Source organism: Aspergillus oryzae, chromosome 4 (genome assembly GCF_000184455.2).
Source record: "Aspergillus oryzae RIB40 DNA, chromosome 4".
NCBI classification, from domain to species: domain Eukaryota; kingdom Fungi; phylum Ascomycota; class Eurotiomycetes; order Eurotiales; family Aspergillaceae; genus Aspergillus; species Aspergillus oryzae.
This window is the reverse complement of record NC_036438.1, coordinates 4,588,568-4,610,219: the sequence shown is the minus strand read 5'-3', so window position 1 is coordinate 4,610,219 and position 21,652 is coordinate 4,588,568. Positions and strand designations below refer to the sequence as shown.

At 49.1% G+C, this 21,652-nt stretch overlaps 4 protein-coding genes across 4 annotated transcripts; 3 read left to right on the top strand and 1 right to left on the bottom strand.

Moving 5' to 3' along the window:
* Positions 1-1,329: 1,329 nt before the first annotated feature.
* Positions 1,330-1,712, bottom strand: AO090166000019 (uncharacterized protein; the record flags this gene model as incomplete). The annotated part of the gene is made up of 2 exons (XM_023237038.1): positions 1,330-1,461; positions 1,524-1,712. 2 exons carry the CDS (start codon positions 1,710-1,712, stop codon positions 1,330-1,332), a joined length of 321 nt encoding a protein of 106 aa, XP_023091908.1.
* A 2,855-nt stretch (positions 1,713-4,567) lies between these two features.
* On the top strand, positions 4,568-6,646 carry AO090166000017 (uncharacterized protein; the record flags this gene model as incomplete). Its single annotated transcript, XM_023237037.1, has 4 exons — positions 4,568-5,573; positions 5,679-5,874; positions 5,932-6,368; positions 6,447-6,646. 4 exons carry the CDS (start codon positions 4,568-4,570, stop codon positions 6,644-6,646), a joined length of 1,839 nt encoding a protein of 612 aa, XP_023091907.1.
* Positions 6,647-7,305: 659 nt separating this feature from the next.
* AO090166000016 (uncharacterized protein) lies at positions 7,306-8,022 on the top strand (the record flags this gene model as incomplete). Its single annotated transcript, XM_023237036.1, has 1 exon — positions 7,306-8,022. The coding sequence occupies one exon, from the start codon at positions 7,306-7,308 to the stop codon at positions 8,020-8,022; it is 717 nt and encodes a 238-aa protein (XP_023091906.1).
* A 2,436-nt stretch (positions 8,023-10,458) lies between these two features.
* AO090166000015 (uncharacterized protein) lies at positions 10,459-13,544 on the top strand (the record flags this gene model as incomplete). Its single annotated transcript, XM_023237035.1, has 6 exons — positions 10,459-10,779; positions 10,830-10,904; positions 11,057-11,191; positions 11,212-11,269; positions 11,307-13,324; positions 13,410-13,544. 6 exons carry the CDS (start codon positions 10,459-10,461, stop codon positions 13,542-13,544), a joined length of 2,742 nt encoding a protein of 913 aa, XP_023091905.1.
* Between the last annotated feature and the right edge of the window lie 8,108 nt (positions 13,545-21,652).

The window sequence follows — 21,652 nt, the reverse complement described above, 5'->3', positions numbered from 1 at the left end:
TGACCCAACCGGAGATAGGTCGTTGGAAGATGCACAGTCGATGCGGGATGCCTTCTGAATCATCCTTTCTATCTAGCCGCCGGTTTTTGACTTTAGATGGTGTGGATAGAGAGGTGGATTGTCCTGTAGGGCAAACACTTACCCCATTTGCGGTAGCTCGGGACATCTTCCAAGCTTTCTTGGGGCATCTACCACCACTGTCAGGGGCGATAAGGGGGAATTTGCGCACGACAGACCCTACAGTACCTGATAGCCTACCCGAGCAGCCGAGCCAAATGTCACATTCTGCATCGGATGAGTGTGATTCGAGCCAGGGAAAGATCCTTCCAATAGCCGCAGGTCTCTCTAGGCATGCCAGCCCCGTAGACAATAGGGGCAATTCTACTCACCAGCCGCTATTGCTCACATCACCGCTTACTAGCCCACCGCCAGGCACTGCGTACAGCGCTTCAGTCTACGAGACCACTACAGCGCTATCCAGCAGAAGACAGTCACCAGCGCCATTGACCACGATGATTGAGATGACACAATATAGAAATTTGAACCCGTTCAATTACTCCTCAGATTCAAGTACTAAATCTCGTTCAAGTACCCGTTCTTTAAATATGTCCTTAGAATATGAACAGCCAGCACTAGGGTTAGGCCTACTTGGTGAAAAGACAATTCAGGAACCACAGGACTTCGAAGCACCTCTAAAAACACTATCTGGTGATAAGGGCATTCTATATGAGATTGGTAACCCTGCTACCGTCTTCTATTTGCCACTTGCACGTGTGGATCGCTTATTCGCCCAGTATTTCCAAAGTCATCAGAGTCACCGATATGCAATTCTTATACAAAGTGAATTATGTCCTGTTCACCCAACAGCAGTGCCGACTCATTTAAGATCTACTGTCGTGATAACTGGGCCTAACCTGACTTAAGCATACATAACAATACCAGCAACAGAATTCATTCATAATAATAAAACGCCGCACCGTTTGGTTGTCAATTTGCATCATCAGGGTAATTGTCTTCCGCTTCATGCCCTAGTCATATAGTTTGTGTAGTCGTTGATATGCGCGGCAAACTACATCTAAATTATATTAATATTCACAGCCCTTCTTCTATAAGCTGCTTTATATATTCCATAACTATTCTTTCCAGCTGGGCTTGTGGCGGAATGTTTTACTTTATTAAAAGTAACGCAACACCAACATAATACTAGAACTGATTGCTATCAACTATAGATATTTAGAGAGGCCCGCCCCGTCAGACTTCATAAGATCCAGGCCAGAGATCCTCTGCCTGTAGTTTCAACCAGTGGGGCATCATTGCTCTGCGGAAAGTCTATTTCTGGTCACCGGCGATACCAGGAACATCCACTTCGAGCCGGTCAATCAACCTTAGGGGACGGCGTTCGCGTAGTCTCCTATCATAATCACGGAGTCCTTTCCAGGTCGGGCGATGAGATGCACGCATCTGAGTAAGTTATCGTCAGTGTCTGTGCGATCAATTATGTCTGGGGGGAAATGCCAGCGTACTATTTGGCGGTCTAAAGAGCCAAATAATTCAGATTCTGAAGATCGGAAAACGGAGCTCCGAGCTCCAGCGCAGATTACCACCCACACATCAACGCCAAATTGACTGAGCTCGCTGCACTTTCTGAAAATGGTCTCCCGACGCCGAGAGACATTGCGAAGGCCTGGAATGCTCCTCTTCTTTCGGTACATGGCACAGTAGATGTTATTAACAGAAAGAAGTGTATGTGTCAAGAATTATTATGAAGATGGGCGGGAATATATATTGATAATGGTTTGTCCCACTGAGTCAGGGATTTAAAAAAAGATTCTAACAACGAGTTTAACTGTAGTATGTATAGATGCTGAAGCTTGTGAAAGGCAATATCCAAAGTACATATCTTCCAATTATATTTAATTAGAATTTAGAGACCTATGTAAGCACTAATCTACAACTAGCTTAGCTTACCACAGGTGATACACTAATATAACCTTGGTTAGTTGTGCTACGAGGGGAGTTGGTGGAGAGTAGGATTCCGTCTGTCGGCCCTAAGTGGCCCGGAAAGCAGGTTCTTCCGGCCGCTAAATGGGCCCAGCTTCTGTTGATGCGCCTAATTACGCCTAGCGCTATTGTTCTTCCTAAGCGATTTCATCCAACGGAAGCAACATAATCAATCTAAATAAGGACTTCAACCTACGTGACCATCTGACATCTTCTATATAGTTAACCAATGTTTTTATACTTAGGATGTGAGATATATAAAACACTGAATGAGACAGAATACACACTTTATAATCCCGGAGGTCTAGAAAGATATGGGCATCCTTCGACATTTTTTACCAGCCCTGGGTCAGCAATGTAAAGACACGATTGCATCGTATAGATTCCTAGAATATCTCCTTTATTGTTAATATAAAACAAGGCTGATCCATCCCCTTCTAGCTACCTTTCCTCATAAATTTTCGTGTGTGATATCTTCTATCGGTATATCTCTTTCTTCTATTTGTGAAGGCTTTTAGTGCGTTTTGTAATTTGAAAATGCATGCCCGGATTTCTGAGCCTAGCATGGCAAATATTACAGAAACAGTTACTCGAGTTCGGATCGCAGGGCCATATAATGGGCCAGAAAATCAGACTACATTTACATCACGCGATCATAAAGCCGGAATGGAAGATGCCTTGTCCCCGGTCACCTCGCAGGGGAGAGCTTTGTGGAAAAAGCGAATGGCAGTACTGATTTTTATCGTTCTTTCCGTAGCATCGCTAGTGGCGGTGATATTGGCTATTTCCTTCCTATGTAGTCCAACCGTAAAGAAACGAGGGATTGCAACCATTCATGTTCGTTGTACTTGCCAATACTGAGATGCTCTTTGCGCTTATACTGATATTTCTTCGAGGTCAACTGGACAAACCACTTTCCACAGCCGCTTACCATGAAACCTCGCCAGCTGCCTGATCCTCTACCGCCCAGTGCACAAGACCTAAATGAAAATATGAAGAGTATTGTCGAAAGTGTACCGACCGCGGTAATAACCAAGCCTGTTGGAGTACCCACAATGGTAACAGAAGGAATTGAAGCCCTCGCGACAGCAGCTGCCCATATACCTGGAATACATCCCGTACTCGATAGCATCCCTGAATCGATATCTATTGGCACCCAGCAGCTGTGTATCGGGTTTAGTTCAAACCGAACAGAATGCCACCCCCTTCCCGCAAATATATCCACTACGTTACCAGCGCCAGTGGAATCCATTCTTGGGGACACTTTCGAACGTCTGCAGCATTTTGGAGATCTGGCCGCCGTTAGGGTTCTGGGAAGTGCACGGCCTGCAGTTTTAGTTGGGCTTTGCCTGGTGCTTATTAACATGTTCGCAACAATATTCTTCACGGTGGCACTATGGTCCAGTTACAAATGGGTAAAGTGGGCAGTTATGGTGATGTCCAGCGCAGGGTGCCTTGGTTGTTTTATTGTCTCAACTATCTTTGTGCTCGGGCTTCAGTCAGCAATTCAGAAGGTCATCCAGAGCGGCTTGCCTCTGATTGTCGCTGTGGATGAGGGACCAGCAGGAAAGTACAGTGTAGGGGCCATGTGCGTCGCTGTGGTAATCTTTGGATGCACCGTTGCGTTCAGGGCCACATGACCTAAAGTGCCATGGATACAAGAAGGGGGGATATTCAACTGCCTTGGTACCCTTAACTAGTACTTGCTTCCGTCCCTTTTTCATGCTTTGAATCAGGATAAGATAGCACCAACATAATAGTTTTTTAGACGCCGACAGCAATGCACTATTTATTAAATTCCACTAGCTCATCTATCTTGTGTACTCCCTCAGTGATATCGTCTGGAGTAGCTGCCGGAGTAGGTGTCGTATAATTGAGTAGCTGGTGATAATATGCTCTTTGGCCCTTATAGGAAGGTAACTAGTTATATTATGTGAGGGCTATTAAGTTCCAAGATGGTAGTCAGAAAGCTAATTGATTGATGATACCATCTAAGCGTTGTGTTTATATAGCTAAGAGGTGTTGTGGTCATATGATGTTAGGCGACTAATTAGGTGACTTACATGTTATGATCAATTCTGACCATCACGACTCAGACTTTTCACTTATGTAGTGTATACCTTACTAGGCTTTCTATAAGATGAGCCTGACGACATAAGCTGCAGGATCAGTCCGCCATACGGGTGATCACGCAGTGGATCCCGCAGTCGGAGCTAAAACCCTGATCATCCCGACGGGTATCCAAAATAAAACTAACACCCAAAATTTGCCAAATAGAAAACACTCCTCTCTCCTATAATTTTTTTATGGTGCGTTCATCTAGCATAAAATGTGTACAAGGATGTGCGAAACCGGCTTCATCCTAGAAAATTAACGGAATGGCGATAGTGACCATGGTGAAAAAGCGCTCCAAGCGCCAGGGACATTGCGACCGGTACGGCCGTCAAGGTGAGCTGCTGTTTATGATCTTATTATATAAGGTTGTCTCTGCCTGTGGACTGACTAGGAGGTTGTCACGTAGAAGTCCGGCATCGACAGCTCTTTCATCTGTTGCGCATCTTGCTCAATGCGCCCCAAACGCCAACAGTCTTGGTTCCAATTCGTTACAGAGGAAGTGGGGGCATCCCTGATCTATGATCCGAACTGCCTACCACAGTTGATACACTTGACCGACGCACCACACCGGCGCCATCCAGCCTTGGTCTCATTCCTGGGCCGGGGTAAGAAGGATAGAGCGTTGCGTTCCCTCTTTGCGGACAACCCATCAAACAGCATCTCAACCTTCGGCTTCAGGCTACGCGTGGACCATCGCACACTATACTCTGGACGCCCGATTCTCTTTACAGATGGAGACCCCAACCAATCCCCGCAGCCGCCAGACATCGGTGGCCTGGCGGGCGTTGAAAAGATTCCCATTGCCTGGGCATCTAGCAGTGGCGCACAGATAGTCGACACCATAGTGACAAGATTTCTGCTACCAGCATCCCATGTAGTTTGCATCTTTGCTGAAGATATCGGCGGGTTGGTGGGGGTGCAGGCCCTCCTACGGCGCTGGATCGCTATCGGGCCACAGGCGACGCAGCCAGCACTCCGTCCACGCCTTCTCGTGGTAGTAGAGACGAAAGAAGTCACCAGCGGGGATGAGTCCCTTGGGGATGCCCACCTCGCTGGCGTTCTCGCCCCGCCATCCGACGCCCCCGAAGTCTTTGCTGGAATTCATATGTTGCATGTGTCGTCAGCCTCCGTGCTCTCGGATGAGGCCCGGTACCGGCCACTGAAAGAAGAACTGCTCAAAGCGCTGGATGTAATGGAGCGGGATCGGAGCGAGTGTGGGCTACATTTCTCGGCTGCTCATCTACCAGGGCTCTTGGAGAAAGCGATCCGACACACCGCGCAGGCTCATGACAGGACGTTCAATCTCATTGAAAAAGCCCGACCTCCGCCTCGTCCCTTGGAGTGGACGTTTCACATCGGTCACTTTCTGCGCCAAGGGAACAAGGTGGCAGTGGAGGCTCAAGACATTATCATATCCTCCAGCTTGATGTTAGATGCCTTTCCGCCAAACATGCATGGTATGATGGCCTAGTGATAGTGCAGGCTGAATCCGCGCCGCTATCATCACACCCAGTATCCCAGCTCGTACACTTTCGAGGCCAATGCTAACGCCCGTGGTGCAGAGTTCCATCCAATTGATCTTTTCCGACAGCGCTACTGGCAGCCGTGCCTCGATGCACTCAAGCCAGTGGTTGGCGGCGCAGCTGCCGTGCATCGAGTGCAATCCCTGGAGTCGCGGGTGATCAATAGTCATATTGACATGATTAATCGGGGTGCGTCGGCCCTAGACCTTCATCAAGGCCAGCAGGAGCAACATCGGTTAGTCTTCCAGAGCCTTTTCAGTAATCAAACGTGTCTAGGTTGTCTGCTCTCTAGCCCGCAGCATTCCCTTGCCTGTGGTCATGCCCTCTGCGACGCCTGTGTCGAGAGGTATGGTCAACCACCATCGCGGGCAGAATCTACCTATATTCTTGAGGCTTGCCCGCTTTGCCGACAGCCCTGCCTGACGTCAATAGTCCTTCTGCCACGGACTGCGGCGGTGCGAGCCCTCACTGTCGACGGCGGCGGGATCCGTGGGATCGTTTCCCTCCAGATTCTGCTGACCCTTCAAAACTTACTGGGCCCGCACTGTCCACTGCCCGACCTAATCGACGTCGCATTTGGAACCAGTGCAGGTATGTCTCCCCCCCAACCCCCTCCTTCCCCCCGGGGCGGCGGCGCTGTAAGCTTCCGACCTCCCGCTGTCCCCATCTCTCGAGCTTGGCTGACCCAGTGTGACTGCTTATATCGACGCGCACAGGTGGCTACATTGTGTTAGATATTTTCGCCATGCGAAAGAGTGTTTTTCACTGCTTTGAGGCTTTCCAACGTCTTCTATTTGGCTTCTTCAGTAGCCAGCAGCACGGCTGTCGATTTCTTTCATGGCCACGTCAGATCATACGCGGTGTCACTAACCGTGGGTTGTACGATACAAACCAGGTTGAATCGCTTCTGCGAACACACTACAGTTGCACAAGGCGACTCTTTGGGCCGGATGTACCAACGAGTACCAAAATCGCGGTCACCACCACCACCCAGCATGGCCCAGTGATATTGACCAATTACAAACCCGCTGTCCACAGGCCGGAAACTGCGGGTAATAGTCCCAGTTTCAGCTCACTCAGAAAAATAGGGGTTTCATTGCTTCATTCCTCCCTTCCCCTCCGTTGGATCCCGGCACATCTCAACCCATCTGACAATCCATTCACCCTGGTTTTTATCTGCACCACTATTACCAGAATCCAGTCCACTAATCACAAGCATCCTTGCAGGCTATCGTGAATTCGTCGCCCATACTCCGAACGAGGAGCCGCTTCTTTGGGAATGGTCAGTACGAATCGCCACCCGATGGTCCAATTTGTTCAGCTAACAAGCCGTGTCAAGTGCCCGCGCCACATCCGCTGTCCCAGGGTAAGGCTAGGCTGTCCACACGTTACTAGATAGTTCGGCTTAACATAATTCAGTCTCTTTCGACCGTTTGCCCTGGCGGCGCTCGGCGACTGCTGGGATGGTGGCTTGAGGCACAACATGCCCGCAGAACTTTTCCAGGTCGAGTTGCAACACCTGTGGCCCTGGTGTCCACCTCTCGGCTGTCTCCTGTCGATTGGAACGGGCGTAAGAGATCGTGCCCGCCTAGAGCGGTCTACAACTACCCCACTCTCTGACACTGCCCCTCACGAGCACTTTCTTCGGCCGGTGTTATCCAGCTTCATGGACAGCATGGACGGTGCGGCCGCTTGGCTCCGCTTCTGGAATCAGGCCGATCGCTCAGTGCGAGACGCATCCACCCGGCTCGACGTGTTGCTTACAGGTCCTGAACCTCTCTTGAATGCTGCTCATCGAATGGACGACCTCATACAGCAGACCATCAAGCAGGGAGTGGGTGACCACGGCCGCCAAAGCCTCATACGTCTCCTTGCTCAAAGCTTGTTTTTCGAACTTACATCTGCCCCACATAGTGAGAATGATGGAGCATCATATACATGTACAGGTTCAATCCGATGTCGTGTTCCTGGGCAAACATTTCTTGGTGCTCTCCGCCGCTTGGATACCTCGCGAAAGGAGTATGTCCTTGGCAGCCGGCCCTTGGGCATTAGTGTGACCGAAGGCTCGATTTGCCCAGGGTGTAGCCGCTACTGCGTACCGGTGCGCTTTTCAGTTTCGAATATGGACGATAAGATCGCACTCTCGATTCGACTGGCAGACGGACAGCGGTACTCCATTGGAGGTTTTCCCCACCCAGTGCGGTGGTTCATGCACCGCCAGGGACTCACCCCCATGTATGGCTTTGCCGGCGACGGTGTCAATACTCGAGATGATTGTCAGACTTGCACCAAACGGATCCTTCGGCGCCATGGGCTCCGGATTACACAGCTGCAGGCTCGCAGAAAGTTGCGTATTGCTCATGCAATCCAACACGCTACCTAAGAAGCCCCTGTTAGTGATGATGCCCGATCTATTAAAAGTAACAGACCTTTCCCTTCCTTGAGCCTTGGTTGGCGACATCTAGTAGACAGCGAAATTATATCTTTTCGCCCTCGACTTTTCTACCATTCATTCATGATGAGATCAATGGTGTTGAGTCATTTCATTCAACCGCTAAAAGTCAAAACTTCCGTTATAGGAAGACGCAATTGATTGTATGCTTACTGGTTTTGTCTCTGAACTAAAGATTTCCTAAAGGTTTCAACAGAGTAATACGAATCTCTTAGAGTTACACATAATTAGCAAAGAAAAAGAAAGAAAGAAAGATAAAGCGCCTGGGATCACCAGAACAACCCCTGGGCAGAGGATGCTTCAAAGCTGGTATATAAGTCAAAGAAATAGTAGCAACAATAACAGTCTTGTCGTTGTATGTGGACCCCATCAAGTGGCCACATGACAATGATACACAACTTGAACCAAAATATATTACCCCATATACACTGAGTTGCAAAAACGGTGCCCGGGTGCTGCACTCTCTTCTTCTAATTTTGTGGGTTTGGGTACTCTAGCCCACATATGGTTAGCAGTTAAATTTTACACCAATAAATTCTATTAAGAGTTAAATACTAATAATAATTTTATCCGTTTATAGCCTAGAGGACCCACAATTTGAAAGAAGAGAGTACAGCACCCGGGCACCGTTTTTGCAACTCAGTGTACAATTGCAGTCAATGTACTCAATAACTAGAATATAGAATGCCTAGCTTTCAACTCAGTGTTGTGGGCGTAGGCGGAGTCCCGCTTGGCGGCCGGAAGAACCCTCTTTCTGGGCTACTTAGGGCCGCCAGACGAAATCCCCTACCAACAGGTTTTAATAATAGGTAGCATCTTATTTTCATAGAAGATTTGAATTTTTGAGGAATATAGTTGTTCTGTTAACTATTCATAAGTATGGAGTGGCTTACGGAGTAGCGTCTGCTGGTATAGGGGTTAGTGTGCATATGAGTTATGGATATCTAAGGCGGGGGATACTAGCTGGCGGGTCTACTGAATGATCGGCCCGGCATATAGAATGATCCAGCCGCTAAGCGTTCCATAAAGATAATACTTTATTTACTAAAGAAGATTATCAGTTATCAGTTATTGTGCGTTAAGCTTTTGTCAGAAATCGGTACGATTCAACGACCGAGATTTTGAAACAGGGCTCCGAAACTGGGAGGAGATTATGTAATTAGAAGATTGTTGGATGGAATAGAACAACGCCACGTTGAAGACAGGTAATAGTTCTCAGTGGTCAATCGTGGTCAGTACACAGTAAGTTGACGGCGATTATCTATTTAGTGGCGCTGACTATCTTCATTGCATAAGAAGAAAAAATTAAAAAAGAGTTTTGCGAAAAATACGAACTAGGTTAAACTTGCGGGAGATAGTTCAACCGTGTCAGATCTATCGGCGCATACCGAGTCAACGTCCTTAAGTGATGACGCAATGTATACTGGTCCTGTATGGTCTAGAAAAACCTTCCGTCGCTCGTCGTACTGAGATAGGTTGTTGATCCCTGTGGGTCGGCTCGCTTACGGATCATGAGTAGAACTACTCCATATCGGAACCACCGTTTCCACGGTGGTCCTATAAAGCTGAAAGGTTCAGAGAAAGGATAATATATGGAGCACAGCCATCCCCACAGGGATCGCCCCAGTCTTCTCACTCTCTGTACTAGTATAGGAGTTGTACACACTACAAAAAGCTTGCCGAGCGTAGAATGAAACCTAAGTACCCATTATGCCAAGCCTTTAATATTGTAATACCTGGTATCATAGACCTTCGTAAATTACCCCATATCAAACTCTACACTAAACCGCACCACGTGGATTGCTGCTCCATGGCTCACGGTTCTTTTCTTTTCTGATATTAAAGGTTAAACGATTATATGAGAGGATCTTTTACTAAAATTTCTTTTATAGAATGCAATTGGTATAGATACCATATGATGTCTACCAATAGGCCTTCCACGTCTTTTCCCACGAAATATTAAACCGCTCAAAGGGCTACGTTTCCGTAGTTCTAAGATGTGAAAATGGCGCAAACTCTAGTCTTGTGAGCGACGTTGTGGGGTATAGGGTATTCTTGACCTGCGGCATACAATCAGCTCTAGTGGTCCTGAGATCTTGTTGGGTAATATCATCTACGATCGACCAAGGGTTCCACATCTGGAGCCATGGAAACATCAGGGGCTTTGGCGACTCATGGATGCATTGTTGCAACCTATGTCTCAGATCTGTCTTACATTGCCAATCTGTAGCCCCAATCACCTTGAGGCGTGGTGGGGTAGCATCGCGGAAACTGAACACTCATGTCTGGCTTTGTCTGTGGATCGATCCTTTCGAGGCACACAGGAGGTAACCATGGCACCCGCCACTTCTCGGTGGGAGACACGCCATGCGTACCATAGTTGTCGACCACAGGGAGCATAGAAAATGGCGAGTGAGGCATGGGTATATAGCCGGCCATGGACTCGCTCCCAAAGCAGCGCAGGGAATACGTCAATGGTCTTCTAAATGGTTGTGTAGTTTCTACAAACAAAGGAGAATGTCAATCTGCGACATACAAGCAACCAGGTCAAAAGGGAGCCCCACATTATCAAGGGGAAAACTGAACGTCCAATGCTATGGATCGGCTGTGGACACGTCTGCTGAACAGATCGGCTGCAGCCTAGATAATGTGTCGGTTCTCGAGCAGAAGGATTACTGGCAGATCGCAGTACGTGAGCACACTGGATGATGCCAAAAACTCGCTAACAACCCCTACAGAAACCATTGGTGGCTGAACTGTGTAGCCAATGGGACCAAGACTATGAACGAGCGGGTTGCACGGTGGGAGCATTGGTATGTGACTATTTATCATGTGACACATTAATGTCATGATTAAAAGCATCAAAGCGGCGGCCTGATAGATGCAGAGGATGACACTAGGCTGACTACCTCGCTGACCTACATTACAGCTCACGTATCTCCGCAGCATGTATAAGGCCTTCCAGCCTCATCGGGCTGTCTACCACGGATCCACCAACCCGCTGGACTATGTCTACGCCATCAACAGTCATCTCTGTGACGATCATCGGTCTGACCAGGTTAATACAAGGCATGTGATTCTGTTCAGTGCTAAGAGGAATGTATGCTGATGGGAGGACAGTTCGGAGCTGCAAACCCCTGCTTGGTGGCAATTGAATGCCGCAACAACCAGCGGAGAGGTTAGTTTTGAGACACTGCTAGACGTGACAAACGAAGGTAGTCCCACAGCAGCCACTGCGTCCAAGGACCTGCAGGACGGAGTGGAGGAATTATACCCGACAAGCAGACCCCGCTTTAAGGAGGATGGGGTAACCGAGAACAGTGACACGGGTCCATCCGAAGACGATGGTGCACAAAGCGACGCATTTCTAGAATGCCATCCAAACAGTGAGCTCAACACCTCACCGCATCCCGCAGCGGACTTTTCTCGCATGGTGCGAGACGGTGTGGCTCGAAAGTTGGGATCACTGCCGCCTCTAGTCGATATTACGACCGATGAAGGAGAGATGTCGCCCAGTTTAGGTACACCCGGTACCACCGGCAGCGCTGCGACGTGCCGGGATCCATTGTTTGTGCCGCCCGCTGATCAAGACCTTGACATCCTAGCTGCGATTCCGTGGAATGGCAACCAGATGTTACCGGGTGCCGTATCACATGCCAAGACAATTGGGAATTGGTCCTCAGGTGCATTCCAGATCCCGACTTTGTCTGATTCCGACATGTTAGTTGATGATTGTGGCGCGCCTGACAATCTCGATCAGGCTATGGCCCATATGTCCCCCCTCTCAGCGACGAGCGGGGTTATTCCTGGTGCAGATACCCGCTTAACACCCGATAAAGAAAGTCCGACCAGCTGTACGCGCACCTATGAGAGCCTAGATGGTAGAGTGAATGATGCCACGGATCTACGAGATTCTCTTGCACAGCAATGGCCAGATACAGATCGTATCATACTGCATGGCAGCATATTGGCATACGCTGATATAGAACAAATCTTGGACGAGCTGCAGAATCCTCAGCAGCTATCAATTCCTACAGTTGACTTTCTAGGCGACCTTTTTTCATACTATCGACCCTCATCACAAGTATACATTGCTGATACGGCCTGGCCCGACCGTCTACATCGCGGCGTTCTCCGCCCAACACCAATCCCACAGATTCTATTGCTGCCCACCTATTTACATGGACGCTGGTCATTAATTGAAATTCAAGCCTGCTCTGGGGCTGTGATTCACTACTCCTTTACCGCAATCGGGCCAGGCCTACATGAGATGTGTGATCCTTGTGATCCTGTCTATCCTGCTTGTACCTCTTGCCGAGGCGCTATAGAGGCACTATCCCAACATCTGCGGGATATGGGTAAACTGTCCCCAGAGTGGAAATTTTATAACCGGCCGATTACCAGCACGAACGGAGATGACGGAACATGCCTGCTTTGGACAATAAAGCAGCGTGTCAACAACCAGTCCGTCCAAGAGGAACCGTCGGAGGATTTCCGGGGGAGCCTCAACCGTGAAATCGTAGCGCGGGCACTCCACGCCGCAGGGGAGTCTCGATTATCGTTACCCTCGGCACTGTCATCCTCCCGCAGACACCCCGGCGTCTTACCGGAGAAGGTGCAGCAACGCTGGTCTGCTGTCACAGGTGAATGGGACATTCCCATTGACCTCACTCGTATAAGGGAACGAATAGCCCGGATGCCTCTAAATAGCACAGTGCGCATCGGTAGCAAGCAGGCTGACCGGCTACTACAGTTGGCGTTTACTATCGCATCGCCGCCTGTTCTAGTAGAACTACGGCGTCAGTTACTCCATCTGCGCCAGAAGCAGACAGCAGCTAACTGCTGCTTCCAGCGTACCCCAGCTGGTGTATTCAAGGCCGGCATCTGGCACAAGGACAATAAGGACACATCCCGCATTGGCCTCGCGCTAACTTGCTGGTATGTCCACAACCACCGCCAGCAACGGCACCAGGAGGGCTATCCAGATCCGACCGCTCAGACTGTAGTAAATATCTGTCGCCAGCTCCCCGAGTCGACGCGTGATTACCACCAGGTCGAGGAGAGGGTAAAGGGTTGGTACAAGCGTGCATGGCCTTGGAACCAGCTGGTACGTATTGCCAGCTCACCCAATGTACTCTGCTTTCTACCCCAAGGTGTATCCTTTGCAGGAAAGGGTACAATCTCTATGACCGACTACCGGAGCCTTAAAAAAGCCCATTATGAGGCCTTTGAGGTAATATTTAAGGATTACAGGCCCCGACTGTTACAGTTTATACCCTCTAATTTCTTTGAGATCTTTCTCTACAACCGCCTCCCAGTGGGCCAGTACAGAATTGAGCAGTGGACAGAAAAGGAGATCCTGGCAGAACCGCTGGATTCTGAGAAATTTGATCGAGCCTTCGATCTGCTCATTGAATAATGTATCGTCAAATGATTTCTATCGGGTGACCTAGGATCGGTTTTTAAGATCTCATTTTCTGTCAATTCTCACCCTTTGATTTTACGCTACTAGGTAAGAAGGAATATTTCCGATTTGAAATATACAGAGAAATAATCCAGAATCTAGATAATGGCCGATTTGTAGACAGTACCGATTTATGTGAGAAAAGCAAGCACGCGTTAGTAGTTATACATGCAACTATTTACAGATTGGTGATTCAGTACGATCTCCTCAGAACGTAATTGAAAAGACTTGCCCGTAGGATAAGTAGAAGAACAAGGAAACTATCAGACCACGGATTTCGGGCGAGGGCTCTTACTTTGCTTAATAAAAAGAAATTCTCAGACTGCTATTGAGCTAGGCTCGTCCATGCTAAGCTACCACATTTCCGTCGGTGACTTTGCAGATCTAGAGAAACTAGGGACGACGGAGAAGGTAGGATATATCTCAACGGTATAAAGGTGGCTCCTCCAAGTTCAATTCGTGACCATCCCTATCTAAGGCTAGCTTTGTGGGCGGGGGCCGGAAGAACCCACCTTCCGGGCCACGCAATCCCCTACCAACATTATCTCGCCTGATTATATTACATTTTCCGTTTTGTACACAATGTGTAACTGCTCATGAAGCGACCGAGACTGTATTCTCGTCGGAATATAGTGTAGTAGATATTGGTACCAGTTACAGAACTGTACTACTACTGGTTTGGAACAGAAAACAACTTGGAGGAGGAAAAAATGTCGGGACGGGCCGAGACGCGAACCCCTGACCCGCCCGACCGCGACGAACAGGAAAACTCACCACCGCGATTGGTGAGGCCGAAACGCACGACAAGACCACCGGCCCACTATGCTCAAGAGCAAGAGATCGAGACTGAGCAGAGAAATACGCGCTCCCAGCGGAAGAAAAAGAACCAGGGTAAGCCAGTCGCCCAAGATAAAGCGGCGACTTCGGACGACTCCTCGACAGAAAGAGAGGACTCAGACACCTCCAAGCTTGTGAAAGAGATTGTCAAACTCAGAAGAGAAATTAGACGACGAGATGAATTATACAAGGAGGAACTCCAGAGAGTCAAAGAAGAATTTGGCGCTGCCCTCACAGAGTTTCGACATGAATTACTGGCGAATCGACCCCCGACACCGCAAGCCCACCCCGAGTCATGCGCTCAGAGCGGCCACGAGGAGATCCTTCGCGAAATCCAATCCTTACGCGTTGCAGTCAATCCTTCGGGATCCCCGTCCTATGCAGATGTTGCCCGTACTCCCCCCACCAGCCAACCGAGCAATATACGGACTCTCTCATCGTGGAACACGACACCGACTACCTTCACCGACACGCTATATTGCACGATAGACACCTCGAAGATGGCAGATACTGAAAGTGAGAGACCATCAGCAGGTCCAATTAGAACGGCAGTTGAGACCGAGATCCGGACAATGGAAAACTACACGAACTGGCGGTGCCGCGCTGTCACGGTGGACCCAAAAAACACCAACCGGATCAGAATTGCTTGCCGAGATGAGGCTGAACACCAGCTGGTTAAGAAGGTGGCGGAAACCAAGGTCGGTGCGGGAGCCCGAGTGCTCCGTGATGAACTTTACCCGATCAAAGTCGACAGCGTCAACAGAACGGCAGTGCTTGATGAAAATGGTGATATCCGAGTAGGAGCTGCGGCAGCCTTTGGTGAGGAGAACGAAACCACCGTCGCCAAGATTGCATGGCTGAGCAGAAAGGAGAATGCGAAAGCCTATGGGTCAATGGTCGTTTACCTGACCAAAGGTAGTGATGCACGGAGGCTCCTGGCCGACGGGTTCTTTCACGCTGGGGGAGAATCCGGCGTGACCAGCACCTTTGAACACCGACCACGACCGATACAATGCTACAACTGTCAAGAGATTGGACATAAGGCATTCCAATGTAAAAGTACTCAAAAGTGTGCGAGATGTGCTGCGGAGGGTCACCACCACAGTTGCTGCAACCAATCGGTTCCAAAGTGCATTCCATGCGGAGGCCCTCACGAATCGTATAGCAAGAACTGTCGGAAGCTCTATCCATCACATCATGAATAAGACTCTTCGAGTCATTCAACTGAACGTGAGAAAACAGGGTGCAGTGCACGAGAGCTTAATGAATGATGAAGAGACTCAGAACACGGTGGCGTTAGCGATCCAGGAACCCCAAGCGCGGAGGATTCAAGGCCGGCTCTTGACCACCCCGATGGGACACCATAAATGGACGAAGATGGTCCCCTCTACCTGGAGGGAAGGCAGATGGGCAGTACGAAGCATGCTCTGGATTAACAAAGAAGTCGAGGCGGAACAAGTACCGATAGAGTCCCCGGACCTCACGGCAGCGGTTATCAGGCTTCCCGAGCGACTGATATTCATGGCATCAGTTTACGTTGAAGGGGGCAATGCCTCAGCTTTGGATGACGCATGTAACCATCTACTCGACGCGATCACGAAAGTTCGGCGGGATACGGGTGTGGTGGTGGAGATTTTGATTATGGGAGACTTCAACCGGCATGACCAACTCTGGGGAGGAGACGACGTGTCTTTGGGAAGACAAGGTGAAGCGGATCCAATCATCGACCTCATGAATGAATGTGCTCTCAGCAGTCTCCTCAGACGAGGCACAAAGACATGGCATGGCGGAGGACACAGCGGGGACTGCGAGTCGACTATCGATCTGGTCCTGGCTTCGGAAAACCTGGCAGACTCCGTAATTAAGTGTGCTATATTAGGGACGGAGCACGGCTCGGACCACTGTGCTATTGAGACCGTATTCGATGCCCCCTGGTCGCTCCCAAAGCATCAGGGACGACTTCTGCTGAAAAACGCTCCATGGAAAGAGATCAATACCAGGATAGCAAACACTCTTGCCGCCACTCCGTCGGAGGGTACGGTACAGCAGAAAACCGACCGACTCATGTCGGCGGTCTCGGAAGCGGTGCATGCGCTAACACCAAAGTCAAAACCATCATCACACGCGAAGCGGTGGTGGACTGCTGATTTGACGCAGCTCCGTCAAATACACACATACTGGAGAAATCACGCCCGGTCCGAGCGACGAGCGGGGCGAAAAGTACCCTACCTAGAAACAATGGCCCAAGGCGCGGCGAAGCAATACCACGATGCCATCCGGCAACAAAAGAAAAAGCACTGGAATCAATTTCTTGCCGACAATGATAACATATGGAAAGCCGAGAGATACCTGAAGTCGGGAGAAGACGCAGCGTTCGGGAAGATCCCGCAGCTCCTCAGAGCGGATGGGACCACCACCACCGATCACAAGGAGCAGGCAGAAGAATTGCTGGCCAAATTCTTCCCGCCTCTGCCGGACAACATTGACGATGAAGGGACTCGACCACAAAGAGCGCCAGTCGAGATGCCTGCCATTACGATGGAGGAGATCGAACGACAGCTGATGGCGGCAAAGTCTTGGAAGGCACCGGGCGAAGACGGTATGCCAGCAATAGTCTGGAAGATGACTTGGCCCACGGTCAAGTACAGAGTCCTGGATCTCTTCCAGGCGTCGCTGGAAGGAGGCACGTTGCCAAGACAATGGAGACATGCGAAGATCATACCACTCAAAAAGCCGAACAAAGAGAACTACACCATTGCCAAATCATGGAGACCGATTTCGCTGCTCGCGACGCTGGGCAAGGTACTGGAATCCGTGGTGGCGGAAAGGATCTCACACGCGGTAGAGACTCACGGTTTGCTCCCGACCAGCCACTTCGGCGCCCGAAAGCAGCGGTCCGCGGAGCAAGCACTCGTACTCCTGCAGGAACAAATCTACGCGGCGTGGCGCGGCCGACGGGTCTTGAGTTTGATCAGCTTCGATGTCAAGGGAGCCTACAACGGAGTGTGCAAAGAACGGTTGCTTCAAAGGATGAAAGCGTGAGGCATACCGGAGGATCTGCTCCGGTGGGTGGAGGCGTTCTGCTCGGAACGAACGGCGACTATCCAAATCAATGGGCAATTGTCTGAGGTCCACAGCCTGCCACAGGCTGGACTGCCGCAGGGCTCGCCGCTATCCCCAATCCTGTTCCTCTTCTTCAACGCAGACCTCGTACAGCGACAAATCGACAGCCAGGGAGGTGCGATTGTTTTCGTGGATGATTTCACTGCATGGGTGACGGGGCCAACTGCACAGAGCAACCGGGAAGGTATTGAGGGAATCATTAAAGAAGCGCTCCACTGGGAAAGACGAAGTGGGGCAACTTTTGAAGCAGAGAAAACAGCCATCATACACTTCACCCCCAAGACTTCCAAATTGGACCGAGAACCCTTCACCATCAAGGGACAGGCTGTTGAACCCAAAGACCATGTCAAGATTCTGGGCGTCCTGATGGACACAAGTCTCAAATATAAGGAACACATCGCAAGGGCAGCGTCTAAGGGCCTTGAGGCAGTAATGGAGCTTCGACGACTGAGAGGTCTCTCCCCATCAACAGCGCGGCAGCTATTCACATCGACAGTGACCCCTGTAGTGGACTACGCCTCTAATGTCTGGATGCATGCATTCAAAAATAAGGCCACGGGACCGATCAACCGAGTCCAAAGGGTAGGAGCGCAAGCGATTGTCGGAACGTTTCTCACCGTTGCAACTAGTGTAGCGGAGGCGGAGGCTCACATTGCCACGGCGCAACACCGTTTTTGGAGACGGGCCGTGAAAATGTGGACGGACCTCCACACGCTCCCAGATACCAATCCTCTCCGCAGAAACACAGCTAGGATCAAGAAATTCAGAAGATTTCACCGCTCGCCGCTGTACCAAGTAGCGGACGCGCTGAAAAACATCGAGATGGAAACACTGGAGACTATTAACCCGTTTACATTAGCACCATGGGAGGCACGTATGCAGACCGATGGCGAAGCCATGCCGGACCCACAGGCTATACCGGGTGGATCAATACAGATCGCGATCAGCAGCTCGGCACGAAACGGGTTTGTAGGATTTGGGGTGGCGATCGAGAAACAGCCACCTCAATATCGAAAATTGAAACTGAAGACCTTCTCCGTAACATTGGGCGCAAGATCAGAGCAGAATCCGTTCTCCGCAGAGCTAGCGGCTATAGCACATACGTTGAACAGGCTGGTGGGACTGAAAGGCTTCAGGTTCAGGTTGCTCACAAGCAACAAAGCGACGGCCCTCACGATACAGAACCCTCGACAACAGTCAGGCCAGGAGTTCGTCTGCCAGATGTACAAGCTCATAAACAGACTGCGGAGAAAAGGAAACCATATCAAGATTCTTTGGGTCCCTGCCAGCGAAGACAACAAACTGCTGGGCCTGGCTAAAGAGCAGGCCAGGGCCGCGACCCACGAGGACGCTATCCCACAGGCACAGGTCTCCAGAATGAAATCAACAACGTTGAATCTCGCACGATCCCAAGCAGCCACTACGAAAGCCTTGCCAGAGGACGTAGGAAGACACATCAAACGAGTAGATGCGGCACTCCCAGGAAAACACACCCGACAGCTGTATGATGGGCTATCCTGGAAAGAAGCGACCGTGCTGGCTCAACTCCGGACCGGCATGGCAAGATTAAATGGGTATCTCTACCGGATCAATGTCGCGCAGACAGACCAGTGTGCATGCGGACAAGCAAGAGAAACCGTGGAGCATTTCCTCTTCCGATGTCGGAAGTGGACCACGCAACGGATCGCACTGCTACAATGTACTCGTACTCACCGGGGCAATCTCTCCCTCTGCCTGGGCGGGAAATCGCCTTCCAATGATCAGCAATGGGTGCCAAATTTGGAGGCAGTACGAGCCTCAATACGATTTGCCATGACCACGGGCCGACTCGACGCCGTCTAACCGCGTCGACCAAGACAATGACACTCTCCCCTAACTAACCTACACCATCCACCTTGTGCCACAGATGGTAGACGCGCTTCAACTGCCGAGGATAGGAGGTTGAACACTTGAAGAAGCGCCTTCAAGCCAGTCTATCAACAAAATTACTAACCCACAGGGATTCCTACGATATTGACAGCTGAGAGGACATATACTGAAAGGATCTATGTATGGGCTTCAAGGAGATACGGTAGATGTACATTAGAACCTGTGTTGATAGATCAGTGATAGTTGCCCTTTCGGCTGAGCCGCCGGGCGTTAATGAATTGTGTGTGTGTAACTGCTCATACGTGTATGCATTTATATGTATCGCTAACATGTACAATACATTACAGCAATTCCACCTTTATGTTTCAGTAAGTATATGGTATTAGCTCCGATACAATCATATGGGTGCTCACTAGTATCCACAATGTAAATGCCCGCTCAAAGTCAATCCAGGTAGTCTGTATCGATAGTTTGAAGTCTTTCTAGGAACATAAGAACGGCCTAAGCCCACTTCTCTGATATAAATCCATCGAATTCTTTGAGTTGTATGTGTATCAACATCATATCTCGCTGTACAATGGATCCTCAAGACCACGAACCAGATCTTCTGGCAGAACTTCAAGAAAGTACAATTTTATTCCTAAAGCTTGGTGGGCGTTTACCGGAAGACAAACGTCTTCCTCGGCCAGCTGACTGTTTTGGGATGAGCCTCGAGCATATAAAGGGCTGCATGCGTTCATTTCAGGATATGTATTTATTCCCACATCTTATGAAGATGTGGCGTGAACAAGACATCAACATTGACATGTTCCTGAGTCAACTACGCGAGGAAGTTGGCCAAAATGTGAACAAAAACATCGGACGTTGCTTGCGGAGATTTCGATTGAGCTTCCCGCCGTGAGTCTTTCCTATCTATATTTCGTAACGGTCGTACACACAACGGCTAATAGAGTATACATAGAGACATACCAGTAATCTTCGTCCATGTCCGACCCCTAACCACAGAGTATTGCAAAAGACACTGGGTCATAAATTTTGACTGCAATGACACTAAGATCCGTTTAAACCGTACACAGGCCGGTCTGGAGTGGAATCGAGACTATCATACGGATAACCTTCTCATTACATATCCTGTTCAAAATCGTCCTTATCTTCAAAAAATGACAGAGTGTGCCTCCCAAGTACCTGTTGAGGAACTGGGGCACATGTGCAGCTGTGCACATTGGGTGTAAGTTCTGAGAGATATGACTACTTGTTCATAATTCTAATATTATATAGATCCAAGGTTGTTTCGGACTATCATGACAGGGGCTTTGTTCGGGACAAATCGCACGATGATATTCATGTTCGTAATTTGTATATGAAATTAATTTATAGTGTATTAGAAGAAAATATACTTGGTTAAACTCTCGACCTCGGCTAAACCTTTGTTTTTCTGAGCTCTCCCAAAATGCCTACTGTATGTTCCGATGTTCCAATCCCTTATTTTCTCCCGTGCTTTAGCTTCCCCTTTAGCTAGGTAACAAAATGGATAAGTGGGCACTTGTGCCGGTAATAGAGGGGGGGATTAACGACTTTGAGCCGCTATGTGCCTGCCTCCCTGTAGGTACGGAACCGTGCCTGAGTCTTTTTTAATCGCTTCAGCACGTGATATTTCGGGGGAGGAGCTCGTAGTAGCTAGTCTTACGGAGAGCCATGGTTACGTGTTTATAGTTCCGCGTACTCATATATATCAACGTCAGGTAAAGAACTACACTGTGCAATTATATATACTAAATTATACATGAGTTAATTGGCTCAATGGCTCCCTAAAGTACTTAATACTATTTTCCCACCTTATAAATGCTATCCTGCCCATACGCAATCACAGTTGTATGATATTAATACCGATATTTATTCCTCCTGCGGAAAGCTAAGCTTTCACTTGAAGAGGTCCCTGAACACAGTCCCACTCCTTTGAACCTGGTAAGGTTACTATAACCCATCTACATTATATATCATATTGTATGTTACCAACGACGTATATATTCAGTATAAGTAAAGTCGATTATGTATCTCCCAGCATGTATCTACGAGGATATTGCTACATAAATATATAACCAGATAAAGGCCAAAGCCAGAAATCTGGGATATCACTCGGAGAAGCAAGTCTGTGCTGTTTTCGATTTAGTTGTAATATTATTTAACACTACAAAGCTGGCGTTAGACACAGGTAAATGGAGGAGAAGGTTATCTCTTTTAGAGTATATCACCAGGCGTAAATAATGG